The sequence below is a fragment of the Ananas comosus genome, linkage group 11, assembly GCF_001540865.1.
Source record: "Ananas comosus cultivar F153 linkage group 11, ASM154086v1, whole genome shotgun sequence".
Classification (NCBI taxonomy): Eukaryota; Viridiplantae; Streptophyta; class Magnoliopsida; order Poales; family Bromeliaceae; genus Ananas; species Ananas comosus.
The window spans coordinates 1,404,629-1,423,722 of NC_033631.1; the positions used below are offsets into that span (position 1 = coordinate 1,404,629).

A 19,094-nucleotide genomic window follows, 5' to 3' on the forward strand; every position below is an offset into this window, starting at 1 on the left:
ATCGTAGAAATATAGAAAGAAGTAAAAAAAGAAAGAAAGCGGTGAAACCATTCACCGTTTTTATAGTACTATATTTATAAATAAAAATTTAACAGATATATTTTTAGAATAAAATTTTAGGAGAAATGTAATGTCCCGGATGGGTTGAGGGTGATTTGGGGGTGAGTTTGAAAAAGAGAAGGAGAGGTACGTAGAGAGACAGAGGGAGATAAGGAGGAGTGAGATCATTAGGAGGAAGAGAGTAGGGTTTAAAAAAAAATAGAGGAGAGTGGGAAGAGATGAGAGGGGGAAGGAGAAGATTAGAGAAATAGTGGAGAAGAAGAGGATAATTGGGGGAAGAAAAGCTAATTCATTTCATTCTCCTCCTGTTTACATCTTTAGTTGATATTTATACCTCTACTAATGCATACTGAAATGTAAAATTAACTTGCTAAGAGGGCTACATTGCAAAAGTGAAAAATAGGAGTATAGGCTGGTGTAACTGGGCTTTGGTTTGGGCCATCCCGGTCCAGTAGACTGGTTATCGGGAAAACGGGCATCGGTTCCACTCTTCTCCGCACTATCCGCGAACCCGGCGGGTCTTGGGTCCGCCCTTTTGCCTCCGCTCCAGAAGACTGCTGCTTCGACCCGCTGCGCCTCCTTCCCCCACTACTATTTCTTCAGGGTTGTTACAAGAAACTATTTCACTAAAAAACCCTCTCAGCTTTCTTCAGCAACAAGGCGCACGGCTGAATCACTATTACCACTCGAGGCTGTAGAGGGATCGCCGCTTTCGCTACCTCCCCTCGACCTCGCCATGGCTCCGGAGGCCGAAGACGAGTTGAACGAGAAGAACCCGCGCCCCCTCGACGAAGACGACATCGCCCTCCTCAAAACCTACGTACGCATCCCCTAATCTCCTCGCTTCTTTGGTTCGCCTCGATTTAGGGCTAGGTTAGGTTACTTTGTTTGTGCATCAGATTCCGCCAGAGTGTGGTGATTTATTAATACCTTTGTTGTTTGGATCGATTGTATAATAAGGGTTTGTGTGGAAACTATTTGATGTTCCTCTTATTTTGTTTAAGTGCATTTATGGTGATAAAATGAGAATTGTGTGATATGGCAGGGTCTGGGACCTTATTCTGAGAGCATAAAGAAGGCAGAGAAGGAGATTAAGGAGATGGTGAAGAAGATCAATGATCTATGTGGTAAGTAGTGTGTTAATATCATCATATGCCTAAATATGTGTACATACAAAGAAATGGATGTATAAATATGTAAACTGGAGCTTGTTTTGCTTATTTTTTTCTTGTAATGAAATAATGCGACTCTACTTTCTCAAGTGATAAGTAAAGAATGATTCTTTTGAAAGTTTTGTGTACTTAAGCAGCTGATGCATATTATTGATGTTTTAAGTTATAGTTCCATAAAGAATTGAGTTTATGTTATTATAGTCCAATTCTATTATGTAGCAAAATCAAGCATACAATGGACATTACGAATGGATACATAGTAAGATGCTTGAAATAGATATGTGCTTTTTAAGGTGGTGTCTTTTGTTGCTGGATTCAGTTGTCGTTACTCATGAAGAGCTAATTTAGATATAAAATGCTTTCTTTGTTTTCTTTAGATTTCTGAAAGAGTATTTGGAATAAGTTGATTCCACAGCTTATTTAAACTAGCATAATGTAGTGATAGGTAGTTTTTGTTATCAAATTATGTTGCTATTATATTCTTGGAACCTTTGAGACATTTTTTGTTATGAAATGCCAGGAATCAAAGAGTCAGACACTGGTTTAGCTGCACCTAGCCAGTGGGATTTAGTTTCTGACAAGCAAATGATGCAAGAGGAACAACCTCTGCAGGTATTTTTGTCTCAAATTTGCATGAATTTTAGGTATTCTTGCTTGTTTTATTCTGTGATATCTGGGAGTTTATTAGTGAACTTGTTTTACATCTTACATATGTTTGGTGTCTGACTAGATTGTTGTTTCATCAAAAGGTTGCTAGGTGTACGAAGATTATTAGCCCGAACACAGAAGATGCTAAATATGTGATAAATGTTAAGCAAATTGCCAAGGTATACTTTTTGAGCATGTAATGCTCTTCCTACTATATTTACTTCTCTGGACAAATGGACAACAACATGGACATCCCAAGTTCCAACTTAAATTTTCTCTTTCTTCTATTGGACTTGTGCAGTTTGTGGTCGGGTTGGGTGACAAAGTCTCTCCAACTGATATTGAAGAAGGCATGCGAGTTGGGTAACGCCACAATACCATTCACTTGATTAGTTGTCTCAATTTCTTTTCTGTGACTGCTTCATTTGAGGTGTGTTAGTATTTCTAACTGTCTAGTGTGCCGTTATTGCTGTTTTCATTATAATAGCACTAATAGTCCTTCTCACCCCCTCTCCCTTTCCCCTACCCACCCTAAAGCTAGTGTCTCATATAAGAGTTAAAAAAAATAGAGAACAATAATTTATTAGTGCAAGATTATTTCTAAAGCAACTAATTGGCAAAACAGACTTGAGTTACATAATCACAGTGATGGATGGCCTTGGCACCTAGTTGCTGGTTGTGACAACATACTATCTACAAGGAATTATACATCTATCTCCTTGGTACTGTCTTTTGAGTCCTTTAATCTGGTATTTGCATGAGCATTATAATACTTGTAGGCCGTCAAAGCTCCTGTGACATACATAATAACTACAGAGTTGGATGTCGGAATCAATCTTACCTGGACTGTATGTTCTGTTGTGCAACTGACAATATTCAGTTTAGATGACCTTACATTATATCGCATCAAACCATCTGCAGCGCTTCAACACTTCTTGTATCTATAAGCATTTGTGGCATGGTGCAGTTAGTTATGTGCAAAGTTGTAATCAATAATTTTACTAGGACTGAGACTTTTATTGAGAATCTCAATCGGTGTTGGTTGGACATCATTGTTTGATCTAATAATCTTTCGTTTGCAGAGTTGATCGAAATAAGTATCAAATCCAGATTCCTTTGCCACCAAAAATTGATCCAAGTGTTACGATGATGACGGTGGAGGAGAAGCCTGATGTTACATATAACGATGTTGGTGGCTGTAAGGAGCAGATTGAAAAGATGCGAGAGGTATGCCTTTTTTTGTGATTGAAAAATATCATGTTATTGCTCATTCAGGTTTTACAGTAGTGTAAATTGATTATACATATAGCGGGTACCTGCAAGTTGGTCAATGACTGCATCATTTTCGTTTTCTTTTATTATTCTTCCTCAGGTTGTGGAGCTTCCAATGCTTCATCCAGAGAAATTTGTGAAGCTTGGAATTGATCCTCCGAAAGGTGTCCTTTGTTATGGTCCTCCTGGAACAGGAAAAACTCTCCTTGCTAGAGCTGTGGCCAACAGAACTGATGCCTGCTTTATTCGTGTCATTGGAAGCGAGCTGGTTCAAAAGTATGTTGGAGAGGGAGCTCGGATGGTCCGCGAACTTTTCCAGGTTGTTTGGTTTCCGGCGATTCAATGGCAAACTTATTTGATTATTGTTCTTGGATTTCCTTACTGTCGTAGTTATTTTCATTGTTTGTCTAACAAGTAGTCTTGTCATTTAGATGGCCCGTTCAAAGAAGGCATGCATTGTCTTTTTTGATGAAGTTGATGCTATTGGTGGTGCCCGTTTTGATGATGGCGTTGGTGGGGACAATGAAGTTCAACGTACTATGCTTGAAATCGTCAATCAGCTTGATGGTTTTGATGCTAGAGGAAACATCAAAGTTCTAATGGCAACCAATAGGTTCGACAGCTTGATGTTTTCTAGTTTATAGCTGTACTTCAAGTCAACTCTTAACCATGCCCTTAGAACATATGAATTCATCTTCCTCTCTTTCCAAACTTTTCAGGCCTGATACTTTGGACCCGGCTTTACTCCGTCCGGGAAGATTGGATCGTAAGGTTGAGTTTGGTCTGCCAGACTTGGAAGGTCGCACACAGATATTCAAGATCCACACAAAAACAATGAATTGCGAAAGGGACATCAGATTTGAGCTTCTTGCTCGCCTCTGCCCCAACTCCACTGGTGAGCATTTACTGAAGTGTTTCTTTACCTCATTTCAATAGTATAAGTGGTTTGTCTTGATAATACTCTATCTAACAATTAAGCAAAATTGAACAGATCTTACCTACCTGAACTTAAAGTTGTTAATTTACTATCTAAACTTATAGTTCTTTTGTACCTCTTGTTCAAAACTTGGTGATATTTGCAACTTCTTTGACAGGGGTATTTTATAATCTAATGGGTTAATTTCTTACTTGATAAAATATTCTATAACCAATTTGACAGAATCCTTTTTAAGTTTTGACAAAATCAGGTAGAATTTTCTGAAGTCGAAAAGTTCTTTGATAGAGGCACCTATTTTAAAATGTTCTATAATTGATGTAGCTCTATACTTTTTTATTTTACAAGTTACTATGCTCCGATACACTTTTTTTTCTCCTTTTCTTTAAAAGTAAAAAAAAGTAAAAGCCAGTCTGAATGCTTGGAACTTAGATGCTTGGTGTCATATGTTTTCTACAGTCTATTTTACTTGGACAAACATCAAAATTGCTCTATTTGTTCTTCATAAGTTTCTAACTAGTTCCTGTATTTCTTTATATTAGGGGCGGACATAAGGAGTGTGTGCACCGAAGCTGGGATGTATGCGATCCGGGCACGCAGGAAGACGGTAACAGAAAAGGACTTTCTTGATGCAGTGAATAAGGTTATTAAGGGTTATCAGAAGTTCAGCGCAACGCCCAAATACATGGTCTACAACTAGCAGCACTGCTCCTGTTACTCTTATCTCGGAAGGAAATATCACCGTAGTGTTGGCATATGATTTTCTACCTGGTAATATACATCTTTGTACAAGCAGGATCCCTAATTCCCAGTGACCAATGCCTTCTCTTTTCTCATCCATAGATTTAGACTATGGTGTGCTTGAGCAAAAGGTAGTGGCTCTTTTCAGAAATTAGATGATGCTTTATCTTGATGAAAGATCCCAGTATTAGCCATGGTTTATGTTTTCTTGTGTGTTTGTTTGTGTTTATGTCAGAAAGATGATAGCACGCCAATTGATCTGTTAGTTATTTTTATTTCTACGTTACTTCTGTAGAATTCAGGCGGTGGTCAGCTGGTTGCAAGTTAAACGAATGGTTATCGAGAAACATTTCTCGTTACTAGCTTTTATTCTATCCTGAGGAACTGAATTATATTTGTCTCACTATTTGTGTTTCTAAGCTCAAATTTACATGCATCACCTAACAGTCCTAGCTCAGCTATTGAAAACTGTTTCCTTTTTTGTTTGTCAACTAATTTTGATTGTCATGCCCTAGGCTATGGGTTTTTTGTTTTCTCTGTTTGCTGTTTAATTTATCACGCGCTTGTAATTTTCAAGAGGCATATTTGATTTGTCCGTCGTAGATGCATGAATGAAGGTGTTGTTTATGAGAATTTATGCCATATATAGGTGAAAAGAAATCCACATGTTTATTTTAGTTGCAGTATTCGGCAATTATGTTCTTGTTGTAGCAGCAACTTCTATTTTAGAAGCTAATTTATTTATTAGCTTTTCGATGCAGCACAAGTATCAGACTTACTATTTGAGTCCACCAGTGTTAATTACCTCACATTAAGTTCCTTTTCTACTCGAGGCTTTTAGAAAGAAACCGTGTTAGATGTCGCCTTAGTAGTGAGAGTAGTACAAGTCTATTGTTAATTATATTCAAGTCTTCGGCTTTAGTCTACTAACTTGTTTTTTCTGCTTGCTTTTAGAGACCCAAGTAGGAAATCACGCACGGCAAGTATGAATTAAGCGGGAAGATGACTAATCCTTCTTCATACACAAAGAAATTGTAGCTTCAACCTTGTCCAGGTTAGTTCTAGAATATTTTTTAATACAATTAATATATATATATATTAATTTGGTGGATAATACAGTATTCTGAGTCATTATTCATTCCCTTCTGGTTTAAGAGGTTCTGAGCTTGGTTCATGCATCTTTCCTGTTAGTTAAGGATATATAGTTCAGCTTACATAACATCTAGGCTAATTCAGTTTTGAAGAAATGATTTTTGTAGTTCCATTGAAAAGCACGTAAGCATATTTTCACATTTGATCTGTTTGCCTTCGATCACACTGAAAGCTGAATCCGTCTTGTAGGTACTACAGCACAAAATTTATCTTATTATTCCCTTCCAACTCTCCCAAAATTTATCTTACTGATCTGAGATGCGTATGAATACTGCATACTTTTCCATGTTCAGCCTTTTGATCTACAATAGTATCACCGCAAATATTGCTTTTACTAACTACTGCATTTTAAATAATATATTTGTATTCGGGTAAATTTTAAATATCATCTCTGTAGTTTTGCACTTTCTCATTTTAGTATCATATGGTTTAAAGTGTATCAAGTTAGTGTCCCGTAATTTTATTTTTCTCTTTTCGTCAGTTCCTCTGTTAATATTTCGTTAAATTATATACAAAAAGTTTAGATACTCCACCTAGCTTTATCGATATTCACTTTAGTATCCTTTAGTTTTAATTTTGTTACTAGTTTAACAAAAAAAAATTAGTGAAATAAATAATAAAAAGAGAAAAATGAAATCATATGATACTAACTTGATACACTTTAAACTACAGGATACTAAGTAAAAAAAAAACGAAATTACAGGGTGATATTTGAAGTTTTTTTTTTTATATTTATCTGCATGTGAATATATGATGTATCTCTCTCTCTCTCTCTCTCTTTGAGTCAATTTAATATTCTGACCCATGCTTTGAAGCGGGCAAAAATTGTGTGGATATAGTGTCCACATTAACATTTTTGGGGACACTCCGAATAGGCACCACGTGGCTCGCAAGCATTCATCTCACCATTCCTTTTTTTTTAAAAAAATATGATTTTTTAGAGAGAGAAAGAAGTAGAGGAAGGGACGGTGGGATGGATGCCTGCGAACCACGTGGTGCCCATCGAGAGTGTCCCCAAAGATGCTAATTTGGACACTATGTCCATGCAATTTTTGCCCACAAAACACTCTCGCACAAAGTAGTGAGGAGCCCAGACATTATTTTATGTCCTTTTCCTTATTTACCCTTTACTATTGTTCAAAATTTTTAAATTTATTTTAAAATTATATATGTGAGACCTTATATAGTTCTATATATAAGATATAATAGAGCTAAACTTCTTAACCTGATTATAGTATTTTAGACGATGATTAGGTCCAAAAAATTAAAAGAGTTAGGCATGCTAGAGTTAGAGTAGTCATAGAATAGGTGGTCCCTCAGAAGTGGGGCATTATAATTAATATCAGAGCTAGTTATCAGTCGAAAATGTAATTTGAGTCTCGGCTGAGTCAGAATTATACTGAAAGTGTGAGATGAGTCTTGGCTGAGTCAAAATTATACTAAAAATGTGAGTTGAGTTTCATTTGAATCAGAATTATAAAGCGGGAAGAGTGAGCCTCTCATGTTAATAACTATTGTGGATAGAGCGCGGCTCTACCACAAGGTCGGTTAAGGCTAACGAGACGAGTCTTACAGAGACACGAGCTCGGTTAAGACTAGCGAGACAAGTCTCATATCGCATGATACTTATTAGTCTAAACTTGACAAGAATGTCAGGATTTACAACGGGAGAGAATGTGATATCTCAGATAGTTGTACATATAAGATATAATAGGATTAAAACTTTTAATCCGATTATAATATTTTGGACAGTGGCTAAACCTAAAAGGTTAAAAAAATTAAGCGTGTAAGAGATACAGTAGGCCTAAGATAGATGACCCTCAGAAGTGGGCTTCACAATCAAAATATTTTTTAAACTCTAAATTTTATTTGCAAAGTCTAGAGGTTTGAAAATATTTGAAGGGATGTTTGAAAATTATTGAGGCGAAATATTATCTTTTACTAGTGCTGTTAAAAAATTGATAGATAATCTATTTGGTTTGTGTGTTTGGGGTGTTAACTAAATTTTTTTGTCAGTTTTTTACTTGATCAATTTTATAAATAATATAGTACTTGAGTTAATTTTAAATACTTCTATTATAATGCAAGGTTTTGAGTTCCAATCCTCTTCGTTGACAAATTAATGAGAAGGTAAATTTGTCAGCCACATATACTTAAAACTTATTTAGAAGTACATATATTGGAATCAACTATAGTGGATATTTGGCCTAACTTTTGAAAAGGGATTTTGTGTTCAGAAGTGATTTTCGACTGAATAGAGCATTTGGTAATCTTATTTTTAAAAATTGATTTTGATTTTTACAATCAGTTTTTTAATTTTCGAAACCCAAAATCAGAAGCAGCTAAAACTTGCTTCTTGAAATCTGATTCTGATTTTGAACTCAAAATTTTAAATTTTTATTTGGATTTTACATTCAAATTTTAAATTTTAATTTCGACTTTTAAATAATTTATTTTTATTTATTTATACAATATATAAAATATTTAATAATTTATATAAAACTCGACGGGTTCGGGTCCAAATCCGATCCGTTGACATCCCTAAAAGAGAAGAAAAGAAATATATAAATATGAAACATAGTGAATCATTCACCGTGTTTGACTTGGCAACCAACCTCTCGACCCGCCCACGTGGCGCTTGCGTGGTGCCTGCGTGGCAGAAGTAGGGTCATTTTTGTAATTATAAATTTGGTGGGGCTAGTTTTAAAATAAAATTTTTTGGGGAGGCCATTTGCATAAAAAGTTCTTAATTGAAGGGTTAAATGCATACAAGTTCCTACAAATATAGTAAATTACAAATGCATACTTATAAAGTTCAACTTTCATATGTTGTTCTTATAAAAGTTCTAATATTTTCAAATATATCCCGCTGGTTTGTTACCGTTTTAAACTGTTTATATTTTAAGTGAAATGTCAATTTTGTCATCACAAATATGTCTCTCCAAAAGCCGCAACAGTATATTATAAGAGGGGCAAAAATACCAAGTTATCTCATAAACTAATTAGGGTTAAGTATTTAATTTATGGTTAACTAAAGTTTTCTAACGAATTCTAACGGCAAAGACATATTTAAAAATATTAGAACTTTTGTCTGGACAATACATGAAAGTTGAACTTTGTAAGGATATATTTGTAATTTACTATATTTGTAGGGACCTGTATGAAATTAACTAATTGAAGATTGTAGAACGTTTAGCTGAATCTAATAGCAAAGCAAGCTTAAAAAATATTATTTTAGAAAGTTCTTTAACAACTTTTTCTTTATTAATTATATTAATATTTTTTATAAACTAATCAGGGTTCAGTGTATTTATACTTTATCATTTTGTATTTGAAATTTCTAATATATTTATACTTTGCCATTCTATATTGGAAAAGTACTCTCATGTTATATAATTTATCTTATATTTTACTGTAAGAATTTATTATTTGATAGAATAGTAAAATACTATTATTTACAAATGATGCTTTTTTTTTTCTTTTCTTTTTTTTTTTTTTTTGAGGGAAACACGCCCTAAGGCGAATTTATTTATCAATCGGGCGGTACAATGTGATGGAATTCATCTACAGAGGACCAAAAAGAGAGTTTGTTGCTAATAAGCCCCCAGTTGGCCAATCAATCTGCAACTACAACATTTTTAGAATATCTTGACGACCATCCATAATTAAATTGTTTGGAACTTTCCAGAAAAGTCCGAAGATCCGTGATTCTTGTTCGAGCTTCATCTGTTAACGAAGCTGAATGATAGCTCCTAAGGTGCAAGGCTTTGATGATGGGTGCTGAATTTGAGTAGATATGGAAAGTTTCTTCTGGATACCTTTGTAACAAAAGATTTGTCGCTCGGGAGATTGCTTCAATTTCCGCAGAGCAAGCGTCATGGACATCCTTCAGTACGTCGGATATGCACATAATGATTCCATGCAAATTGGCGATTAGGCATCCTACTCCACCTACAGTGCCACCTTTCCAACTCCCATCCACCCATACATATAAGGAGGATGTCGCAGGTTCCTGAATCAGATTCGGGTCCTGAATGCTAATCCTCGTCATGTTCTCTTTAGAATATAAGGTTGTTCAGCTACGAGCCCGTGAAATGATGGTAGTAAAACTGAAAATTTTTCCTTCAAATATCATCTCATTCCTTCCTTTCCATAAGTTCCATAACAGATGAATACAGAAAGCCCTATGAGTCGTCATAGCTTTATTAGTTAGCATAAAGAAAATCTAAAAGGACAGAGGTCTATCCGCATTTACAAATGATGCTAAAGTGTTAAATTTTGTAACCAGATAGTCTAAGTCACAGAAACGCGGCTGACACTTGACGGAGCGACTCTTGAAATTAAAATAAAATATAAAAAAAGAATCGAAGAGGACTCGTACGACCGGCGCAAAGCCGTCTCAGAATAGGGTTGTCTGCACCTGGTGTATATATAGTAGTTGAGTTAGTATACTATTGATAGAATATAAAGTATTTTATTATTATTATTATCTTTTGAAGAGAAAGGTAGCATACTATTCCGGTTTTTTTTTTTTTTTTTTTAATGAACTTAGAAAGAAATGTGAAATAGCTAAACTTCGAACTTGAGATCCTGCATACCAACTATCAAGTAACCAAGACAAAAATCTTACTTCGACATGTCAAGGCTCGTACTTGTGCCATACGTGTGTTTAAATAAGGACATAACTTTTATTTTCTCCCAAGCAACTAGCTTGAGAATGAAGGAACATATAAATACCAACAATGCACTTTAAAATTGTACTTTTCATTTCCAACATACAATATGTTGAAATGAATTCTATTTATTTGCCATACCATCATATGTAACTTATTCATTTTAACTCGTAAAGCCACGATACCTATTTTTATTTTTATTTTATTTTTTTAATAAAGGTGTCCATAGGGTTTGTAAAATATAAATATTGATTAGTCCTCAGATAAAAGTCTATTCTTTGTAAGGGAAAAAAAAAACTTTGGGGAAAATTTTTTGGAATCTCTCTTAGCCATATAATTGTGCATCAATTAACCATAGTTATTCAAAACAGATCTAGTATATGATATAATTGTGATAATTCAAATTTAAGTTAAGATTAATCCCGAATCATGTCGTAGAATAAAGTTATAACTAATTATTAAGTTAGTCACTCCGCATAATTAAGAACAAACTTATACTCCTCTTTTGATAGAAAATTTTTTCAGAATTAGTGGAAGATATCTTTTGATAGAATTTTTTTTTCAGAATTAACGGAAGAAATTAATCAGAATTCGATGCATATTCCAACTACTCTCTTCTTCTTCTTCTTCTTTTTTTTCTTTCGGATAAATATAAATAAAGTAGAATTGGCCCGATAATGTTATCTATATCTATATTAATCCATATTCAAATTCAATTCAATTACTAGTAAATGAATCATATATTATATGTTCTAATAGGCTAAATTACAGAAAACCTCCCTATAATAACCCGTTTTTTTACTTTTCCTCCCTGACATTTAAAAATCTACACTTTACCCCCTGTAAAATGAAAAATATTCACAGGGAGGTTACAGTGTGTAAAATGACCATTTTGCCCCTCGCCATTGTCATCTTCTTCCCATCTTCTTCAGCCGCCCCTTCGTTCGGCCGCGATTCCCACCTCAATCGGCCGCGATTTCTCTCCATTTTCTTCTCCACCTGCTCCCCTTCTCCTCCTGCACTCTCGCCGCCCTCGATTTCGGCGACAGTAGGAGAAAACCGAGATGAGCGACAGTAGGAGAAGGGCAAAGAAGGCGAAGACGAGGCGACGGAGGACGGCGAAGGGGATGTGGGTGAGGGCGAGGCAGTGGAGGACGGCGAGGCGGCTAGACGGCGAGGTGGCGAGGCGGAGGGAGTCGAAGCAACAGGGAGATGGCGGAGGAGTATTTTCGGCATAAAAATATATTTTTTAACGGAATCCTGACGGAACCCTAACGATAAAGGATGAAGTGCATATTTTTTATTTTACAGGGGGACAAACTGTAGGTTTTTAAATGTTAGGGAAGGAAAGTAAAAAAGCGGGTTATTACAAGGAAGTTTTCTGTAATTTAGCCATTCTAATATTATAAATACTATGTGAAGTAGTGGTTTATTAAAACCATCAATATATTTTTTAAATTAATTTGTCTATGAGAAAAGGTCAAGAGAGAGACTTTGATTCTCGTTTCAACAATTATGATGATATGAGTTGCACCTGCAAATTAAAATTAATTGGCCAACAAATTGGTCATCATTATTTCAATATAATCGACCCCTCTGATTTGCTAAATACTATTTAATTGAGAGCTTAATTAATTCCCTCCTCTGGCCATACATCTTATATGTAATGAATGTGTCAAATGTAGAGACTAATTAGAACTCACAGTCCAATTAGATTCTTAATTAAACTCTATTTATGTTTTAATAAAACTAAATCTCATCTTATATCCTAATTAAAGTAGAATTTGACTTTAATTTTAAATAAATTTGACTTTAATTTAAATAACTATAAATTTAATCCGAAATCTAACAATAGATTTTCTCACTAATCTGTTAAACAACAACATTTGTAAAACAACCTCTTCTGTTTACTCTATTCTTATCTTGTTATATCAAGTCCTATTTATCTTATGATTAACTCAACCTAGTTAAGAACTGAAATTTGCTTTTATCCTTTCAGACATTATACGAAAGCTTTTTCTTCAAAAATTTTTTTAATCTTTTTAATAAGCGTAAAATATAGAAAACTCTATGTAAATACTTATTTTTTCACTTTCTCCACATGCTTTCAAAAATTTATATTTTATCTTCTAAAAATTTCAAGTTGATGGATTTAAACGCCCTTCGTCAGAGTTCCATTACTACTATTTCGTCCATTTCTGTTTGTGCATGTTTGGTATGCAGAATTTCCATTTCGATTCCAACTCCCGGTGAATGGGAATCCCCTCAATTACCACTTTTTCCAATCCGGTTTAGGACGTTGGATTGAAAATTGAATCCAGGCGGAATGAATTTGTGCGGATTAAATTTAACATTTTTAAATTTATTTTTTAATTAAAACGGAAGTTTAAGTTTAAAATTATATTTATAAATTTTAATTTTAATTTAAACTTAAATTAAAAATTAAAATTCAATCAAGCATTTCGAATATAATTTTAAAATTTTGATGTAAATTTTTAATATTTAATTTTCAGTTTGAATTTAAATTAATATATTATAAAGATAAAATTGACATATTAATCTGAATATATTTCTGATATCTATGTGAATCAAATATCGATAATGGGAATGATTCATTCCCATTTCGTTACAGGTGGCGAACCAAATAAAATGAGATAATGAATCATTCCGATTCTGTTTTCAGCTTATTCTCTTTTCGATTTCGATACCGATTCCGACTTCGACGCAAACAAATTATAAAATTGTTAGAAATGCATAAAAAAAATTTACTTTGTTTTTTTCTTAACAAGTAAGGAAAATTTAGTCATCTTAGAAAGTAAAAAATATGAATATTTATAAGGGAACGTTTTTTTTTTTTATTTTAGTCAATAAATAAAGTTTTAAGGGTACTAAGCATTCTCCAAATACATAAATAAATAAAGTTTTTAAGGGTACAAAGCATTCTCCAAAAACACATATAAGATAACTATCTGCATATATCGACCATCATTTTCAATTTTCCTCAAGCCTGCACGGATTATTTAGAAGATCAATCTGGGGCGGAAAATATGAAAGCATCAAGCTAGGCCGGTGCTCTGCAAAAAGCGCCCAAACTCACCTGCATGATGTGGAATCATTGAATCCTTTCTTTGACATACTTGTCGTCTCGTCCGAAACTAATAATAAAATTCGGGATGTGGCGAACCCTCGTGCGCCAGTCATTGCTGTGGTCGCCTTCTCCTCCTCCTCCTCGAAGCAGCTCAACAAGTTCCTCTGCTGGATGGTCAATGCATAAATACCGAAGGGTGGTAAGGTACTCGATACCGTGGGGCAGCTCCTTTAGCTCGGGGCAACGGTATAGGTGAAGCTTATTCAGTCTTGCCATTGCTCCTCTTTCTATTTCCACCTGACTGAGCTTCTGGGCAAATTCTATTAACAATTTCTTTAGCTTCGGGAATGATGATGCTTGGAAGTGCAACTTCATGCCATTATATGCCGCCCTAAGTTCAAGACACATCAACGCGGGCAGTGCTTGCAGGTAAGGAAATGTATCTTCATCCAATTTTGCAAAATAAAGTGTTAATGTGGTTAGGTTTGTTAGAGACCCAAAGGACGTGGCAAGCTCAGGGAGTGAGTTTTTCTCTAATTCACCAAACAGAAGTAATCTTTGAATAGGTGGAGGTAGGCGCAGGGTGCCCAACTGCTGTAATTCTCGCCCTTCACTCCAAATAAGTAAATCGCTAAGATGGTTCATCTTTGTGATACTATTCCACAAGTCTGCATAGTGATGGGTTCTTACGCCAGTTATCTCAAATGTCCGCAACTCTGTCAAAGCTTCTACATTCCGCACGATCTTCCTAGTTGCAGTAATATTTAACAAACTCTGTAAGCCCTTCAAGCGCCGTATTCCCACCGGTGCCTTGATGTTCTTACCCGAATTGCAGGGCAAAAATAGATGTCTCAACTTTTGAAGCTCTGTTATTCCTTTTGGCAGCTTTTCTATGTTACTTTGTTCCAAATCTAATATTTGCAGATTTCGTAGCTTCACAATTAATCTTGGAAGCTCCTTAATTTTTGTTGCTCTCAAACCAAGATAATGCAGGTTGAATAGGTTACAGATCTCACTCGGTAGTTTCTCGATTAGTGCTCCTTCTAATTCCAAGACACGTAAAAATTTTGATGATCTTAAGACTGACTTCAGTAAATCATAGCTCATGGAATTGTTGAAAACAAGTACTGAACGCAAATGAGATTTGTCTTCAGTACAATAATTAGTTATATTGCTTAGGATTGACAAGCGGCGTGCTTCGGAACTCTGCAATTTTTTCCGTGAATGCTCATAGACCATGCAGAAACTTAACTCCTTTGACTCGGAAAGAGCAAGCACACGAATGATGTCATGCATTCGACATGCGCCAACTCTACCAACTCTGTTCCTATATACCACTTGTAGTAGGCAGCGATGAACAAGTTCGTTAAGGCAGTCCTCTGCCACTTCCTCCATCGTTCTTTCCCTTTCTTCAACGAACCCTTCAGCCACCCAAAGCCTTATGAGCCTATCACTTACAATTGTATAGTCTTCTGGAAAGCTAGAACAATATAAAAAGCAATTTCGAAGGTAATGGGGAAGATCGTCCAAACTAAGTTTCAAAACATCATGTACTTTTTCATGGAGCTTCGATTCGTTGTTGGTTAGATACCACTCAAGATCCGTGTAAACCTTCTCCCATTCAGAATCAGTTTGTTCTCGAAATGATAAGAGACGGGCTATAGATACGATAGCAAGGGGCAAGCCACCGCACTTCTCGACAATTTTTTTAGCACATTGTTCTAAAGGCTGAGGGCAAATCTTGTTTGCACTTTTCCAAAATGCGTTTTTACAAAACAAAATCCACGGATGATCTCCCTCTAGTTGCTTTAGCTCAAACATACGGTCCTCGTTTGCTAATTTAGCTACATTACGAATTCTTGTTGTGAGAACTATTCTACTCTTGCTATTGCTCGTGAGAAGTGCATTGTTTATATTGTCCATTACATCAGTACTCCAAACATCATCCAGAATGAGTATATAGTTTTTACACTGCAAGTAAGTGTGGATTTCCTCAACCAAACTTCTGTAATCCATGGTATCAATGTTGTTAGGTACTTCTCTTTTCGCAACCAAGCTTGTGTAATCCATGGTATCAATGTTGTTAGGTACTTCTCTTTTCTTACGATCTTCCCTTTGAAACTCTTTTCTGATTTGTCTAAGCAAATCATGAGTCTCATAGCTTTGAGATACAGCAACCCAGGCACAAGCATCAAAGGAAGCTTTGATGATATTGTACACATAAGTCACGAGAGTGGTCTTCCCTAGACCACCCATCCCCAACACTGAGATTATAATGGGCTGTCGTTGCTGCTCATCCTCATCTTTCAACCATCTGAGCAACAAGTTCTTGTACTCGTCAATACCCACGATATTATCCTCCTCGACAAAATGTGCTAATTCTGCACGGCTTTTGCTACCGCCAACAGCTATTAGTGGTCTTGCTTCATTTTCCATTCCTCTCGTATCATATCGTGTCCTTCTCTCCATAATGTTTTGGAGCTTAATTTTGATCTCTTTAAGTTTGCTGCTAAGGTCATCCCATGTCTTTATATTTCTGCACCTCTTGATTGCTCTGGGTAGAACCCCTCCTTGCTCCTCACCCAGCTTGTACGTGAACTCATCTATAATATCCTCAATGTCGAAAGCCAAGTCTCTCGTTTGTTTTATAAAGATTTTTGTGCTCTCATCCTTCTTTTTTAGTCTTTCTGCGATCTGTAGGAAGGATTGCATGCTCTCAAGCTCATCCTTAATCTCACTTATATCCTTCATGAGTTCTTTCATTGCTGATATCCGTGTTAGTAGTCGTGATGTTGCTGATTTAGTTGCTTCACTAGCTATGGTAATGCCGATCTTCAGAAGTAATGCGCTAATCACAGCCTCCGCCATTGGGAATTCCTATGAAGTGAGCCCGGAATTAATAAATGGTCCTTTCAAACTATCATGTCTCTTCAAATGTACCGCTAGAGAAAATGATTATTTTTGAGCGCTCTTATGATTCTAGGCAATTTTTGCAAAAAATATGTAATTGTCTCAACCAAAATAACTCTGTAGTGCACTGAACAAACATTTGTTAAAATCCTCAGTTAAAAGGAAGAAACACCAGTAACAACATTGTAGTCTCTAAGAACAAAAAATAATAATTTGTTTGAGAATCAGATTAACAAATTTTTGAGATAAAAGATTCATCATAACTAATCATACTAAACTCCTACATGACCTCAATGCATATTTGTAAAGCAAGATGTGGAATAGCCCTTTAAGAGGAGTATGAAATCAATAAAGAGTTGGAAAGCAAATGAATCTTACTGCCAGTCACTAAGTAGAGGGAATTGTATTAACAGTGATTGTAAATTATTCTACAATTAACAATTATAAGGCTAGTTGCCCATGAAGGCCTCTTCTTGTTTATAATTAAGTTTAGGGAAAACTTCAAAAACCCCCCTGTGGTTTCACACTTTTTCATTTTAGTACCCTGTGGTTTGAAGTGTATCAAGTTAGTACCCTGTGGTTTCTCACTTTATCACTTTAGTACCCTGTGGTTTAAAATGTATCAAGCTAGTACCCTGTGGTTTTGCACTTTATCACTTTAGTACCCTGTGGTTTCACACTTTATCACTTTAGTACCTTGTGATTTAAAAAACTATAGGGTACTAACTTGATACAAAATTAAAACCACAGGGTACTAAAGTGATAAAGTGCAAAACCACAGGGTACTAACTTGATACACTTTAAACCACAGGGTACTTAAGTGATAAAGTGAGAAACCACGGGGTACTAACTTGATACATTTTAAACCACAGGGTATAAAAGTGAAAAAAATTGAAACCACAAGGGGGGTTTTTGAAGTTTTCCCTTAAGTTTATATCGGGACTCTTTTAAGTCATTTGAGGAAGAAACTATTAGTGCTTATTCAAATAGTTTTGTTTTGATGGAAATATAAGAACTTAATTTTAGACGTGAACTCCCACATTTCTTATGTGTTAAATTTTACTGCTTGCCTTGACATTCATGCTTGTATTCCTATTATCGGATCAGAATCTAAAAGTTCTATTTTAACTTCTTTGATTTGTGCTGCAATTTGTAAGATGTTGTAGAAGGTCATCTCGTTGTACACATTAGCAAGTTAAATCCAAAGAAAATCACTATCAATTAATTGCATACTCTATATGCTATCCACTGTACATTTCTCGATGATACTTTTAGTATATAATTAAGGAATCATAGTGGCTATTGCTCTTATTACCCGAAAGATTGATCTGATAGTAATCTCTTAATTAAAGACTTAAGATGTTTTACTCATTTACATGTTAAATAACTTGCGAACGATGTCAATACACTCTGGTAGAAGATGTAAAGAGAAAAGACAAACAAACTAAATTTAAATGCCATTAAACTGCATATATTAGTTGAGCTTTTTGATAATAAATAAAATTCTCTTAAATATCTAGATCAATATCTATATCCAGCATTATGAATTAAAGATTTTTTTTAAAAAAAAATACTGTATTTAGAAGGTTGCTAATTTTGACCATTCGCATTGTGCCGTCTTGGTGATCCAGAAAATAAATTTTAACTATCACAAAACTCTTTTCCTATAAAGTTTATGTATCTTTAATCATCTTTCATGATATTGATCATCAATTTAGGTGCTCAATCATCAACAGTAAAGTGAAAGTATTATATGAGGCCAAATTATCAAGTGAATCCAAACTATATGTTGAGCAAAAAAGAATTACTCTCTTTGCTTTACAGAATTAACTAGCTTATAGCAAAGAAAATTAAAAACAAGAACACTTGGAACTTAAAAATTAATTAAAAAGAGTAAGTGGAAGAAGAACAACTGACCACAAGATCTCAGGAAGAGATTGAAGAGGGGGCTGCTCCAAATATCAAATTTGATAAGGAAATAAATAAAAAGGAAAATACAACAACCAAAGAAGCTCTTGAAGGTGTTTTGATGATTGAGTGAGAGATGAGGATAAGTTTGGTCAACAAATAATTGGTGGCAAATGATTTGGAGAGTGCAGCTACTGAGAAACCTCTTATCTCTTAATTGTTCCTATCAGCACTCGATTGCAGTGGGCCATGATGAATTTTTGAGATCTCTGGTCTAGATTCTGAAGAAAATAACTTTTAAAAATATAATTTTGATTTGGAGAATTGATTTTAGTTAAAAATTATATAGTATTTGCCTAAGTCTAGTAAAAATAATATATTTAATATTTAATTTAAAATTTTCAAATTTTAAAATTTAAAATTGTTAACTTTTAATTTTAATATTTAATATTTAAAATCTAAAATTTTAAACACCAATTGAAAATTTTATATTTCAAATTTCAAGCTTAAAATTTAAAATATAAATTTTAAAAATT

At 34.8% G+C, this 19,094-nt stretch overlaps 2 protein-coding genes across 2 annotated transcripts; one reads left to right on the forward strand and one right to left on the reverse strand.

The window, feature by feature from the left end:
- LOC109717646 (26S protease regulatory subunit 7A-like) lies at window positions 797-5,263 on the forward strand. The gene is made up of 10 exons (XM_020243517.1): window positions 797-880; window positions 1,106-1,187; window positions 1,753-1,844; window positions 1,982-2,059; window positions 2,182-2,243; window positions 2,963-3,107; window positions 3,253-3,471; window positions 3,584-3,765; window positions 3,872-4,047; window positions 4,629-5,263. Exons 1-10 carry the CDS (start codon window positions 797-799, stop codon window positions 4,784-4,786), a joined length of 1,278 nt encoding a protein of 425 aa, XP_020099106.1. The 3' UTR covers window positions 4,787-5,263.
- On the reverse strand, window positions 13,605-18,804 carry LOC109717471 (disease resistance protein RPM1-like). Its single transcript, XM_020243283.1, has 2 exons — window positions 18,568-18,804; window positions 13,605-16,617 (listed from the first exon to the last, which is right to left on the reverse strand). Exon 2 carries the CDS (start codon window positions 16,606-16,608, stop codon window positions 13,765-13,767), a length of 2,844 nt encoding a protein of 947 aa, XP_020098872.1. The 5' UTR covers window positions 16,609-16,617; window positions 18,568-18,804; the 3' UTR covers window positions 13,605-13,764.

What these genes read in the sequence shown, in the direction of transcription:
- LOC109717646 (XM_020243517.1), top strand. Translation starts at nt 797, where the DNA reads ATGGCTCCGGAGGCCGAAGACGAGTTGAACGAGAAGAACCCGCGCCCC. An exon ending in GAAGATCAATGATCTATGTG is followed by an intron (nt 1,188 to 1,752) that starts GTAAGTAGTGTG and finishes ATGAAATGCCAG; the next exon opens with GAATCAAAGAGTCAGACACT. An exon ending in ATGTTAAGCAAATTGCCAAG is followed by an intron (nt 2,060 to 2,181) that starts GTATACTTTTTG and finishes GGACTTGTGCAG; the next exon opens with TTTGTGGTCGGGTTGGGTGA.
- LOC109717471 (XM_020243283.1), bottom strand. Translation starts at nt 16,608, where the DNA reads ATGGCGGAGGCTGTGATTAGCGCATTACTTCTGAAGATCGGCATTACC.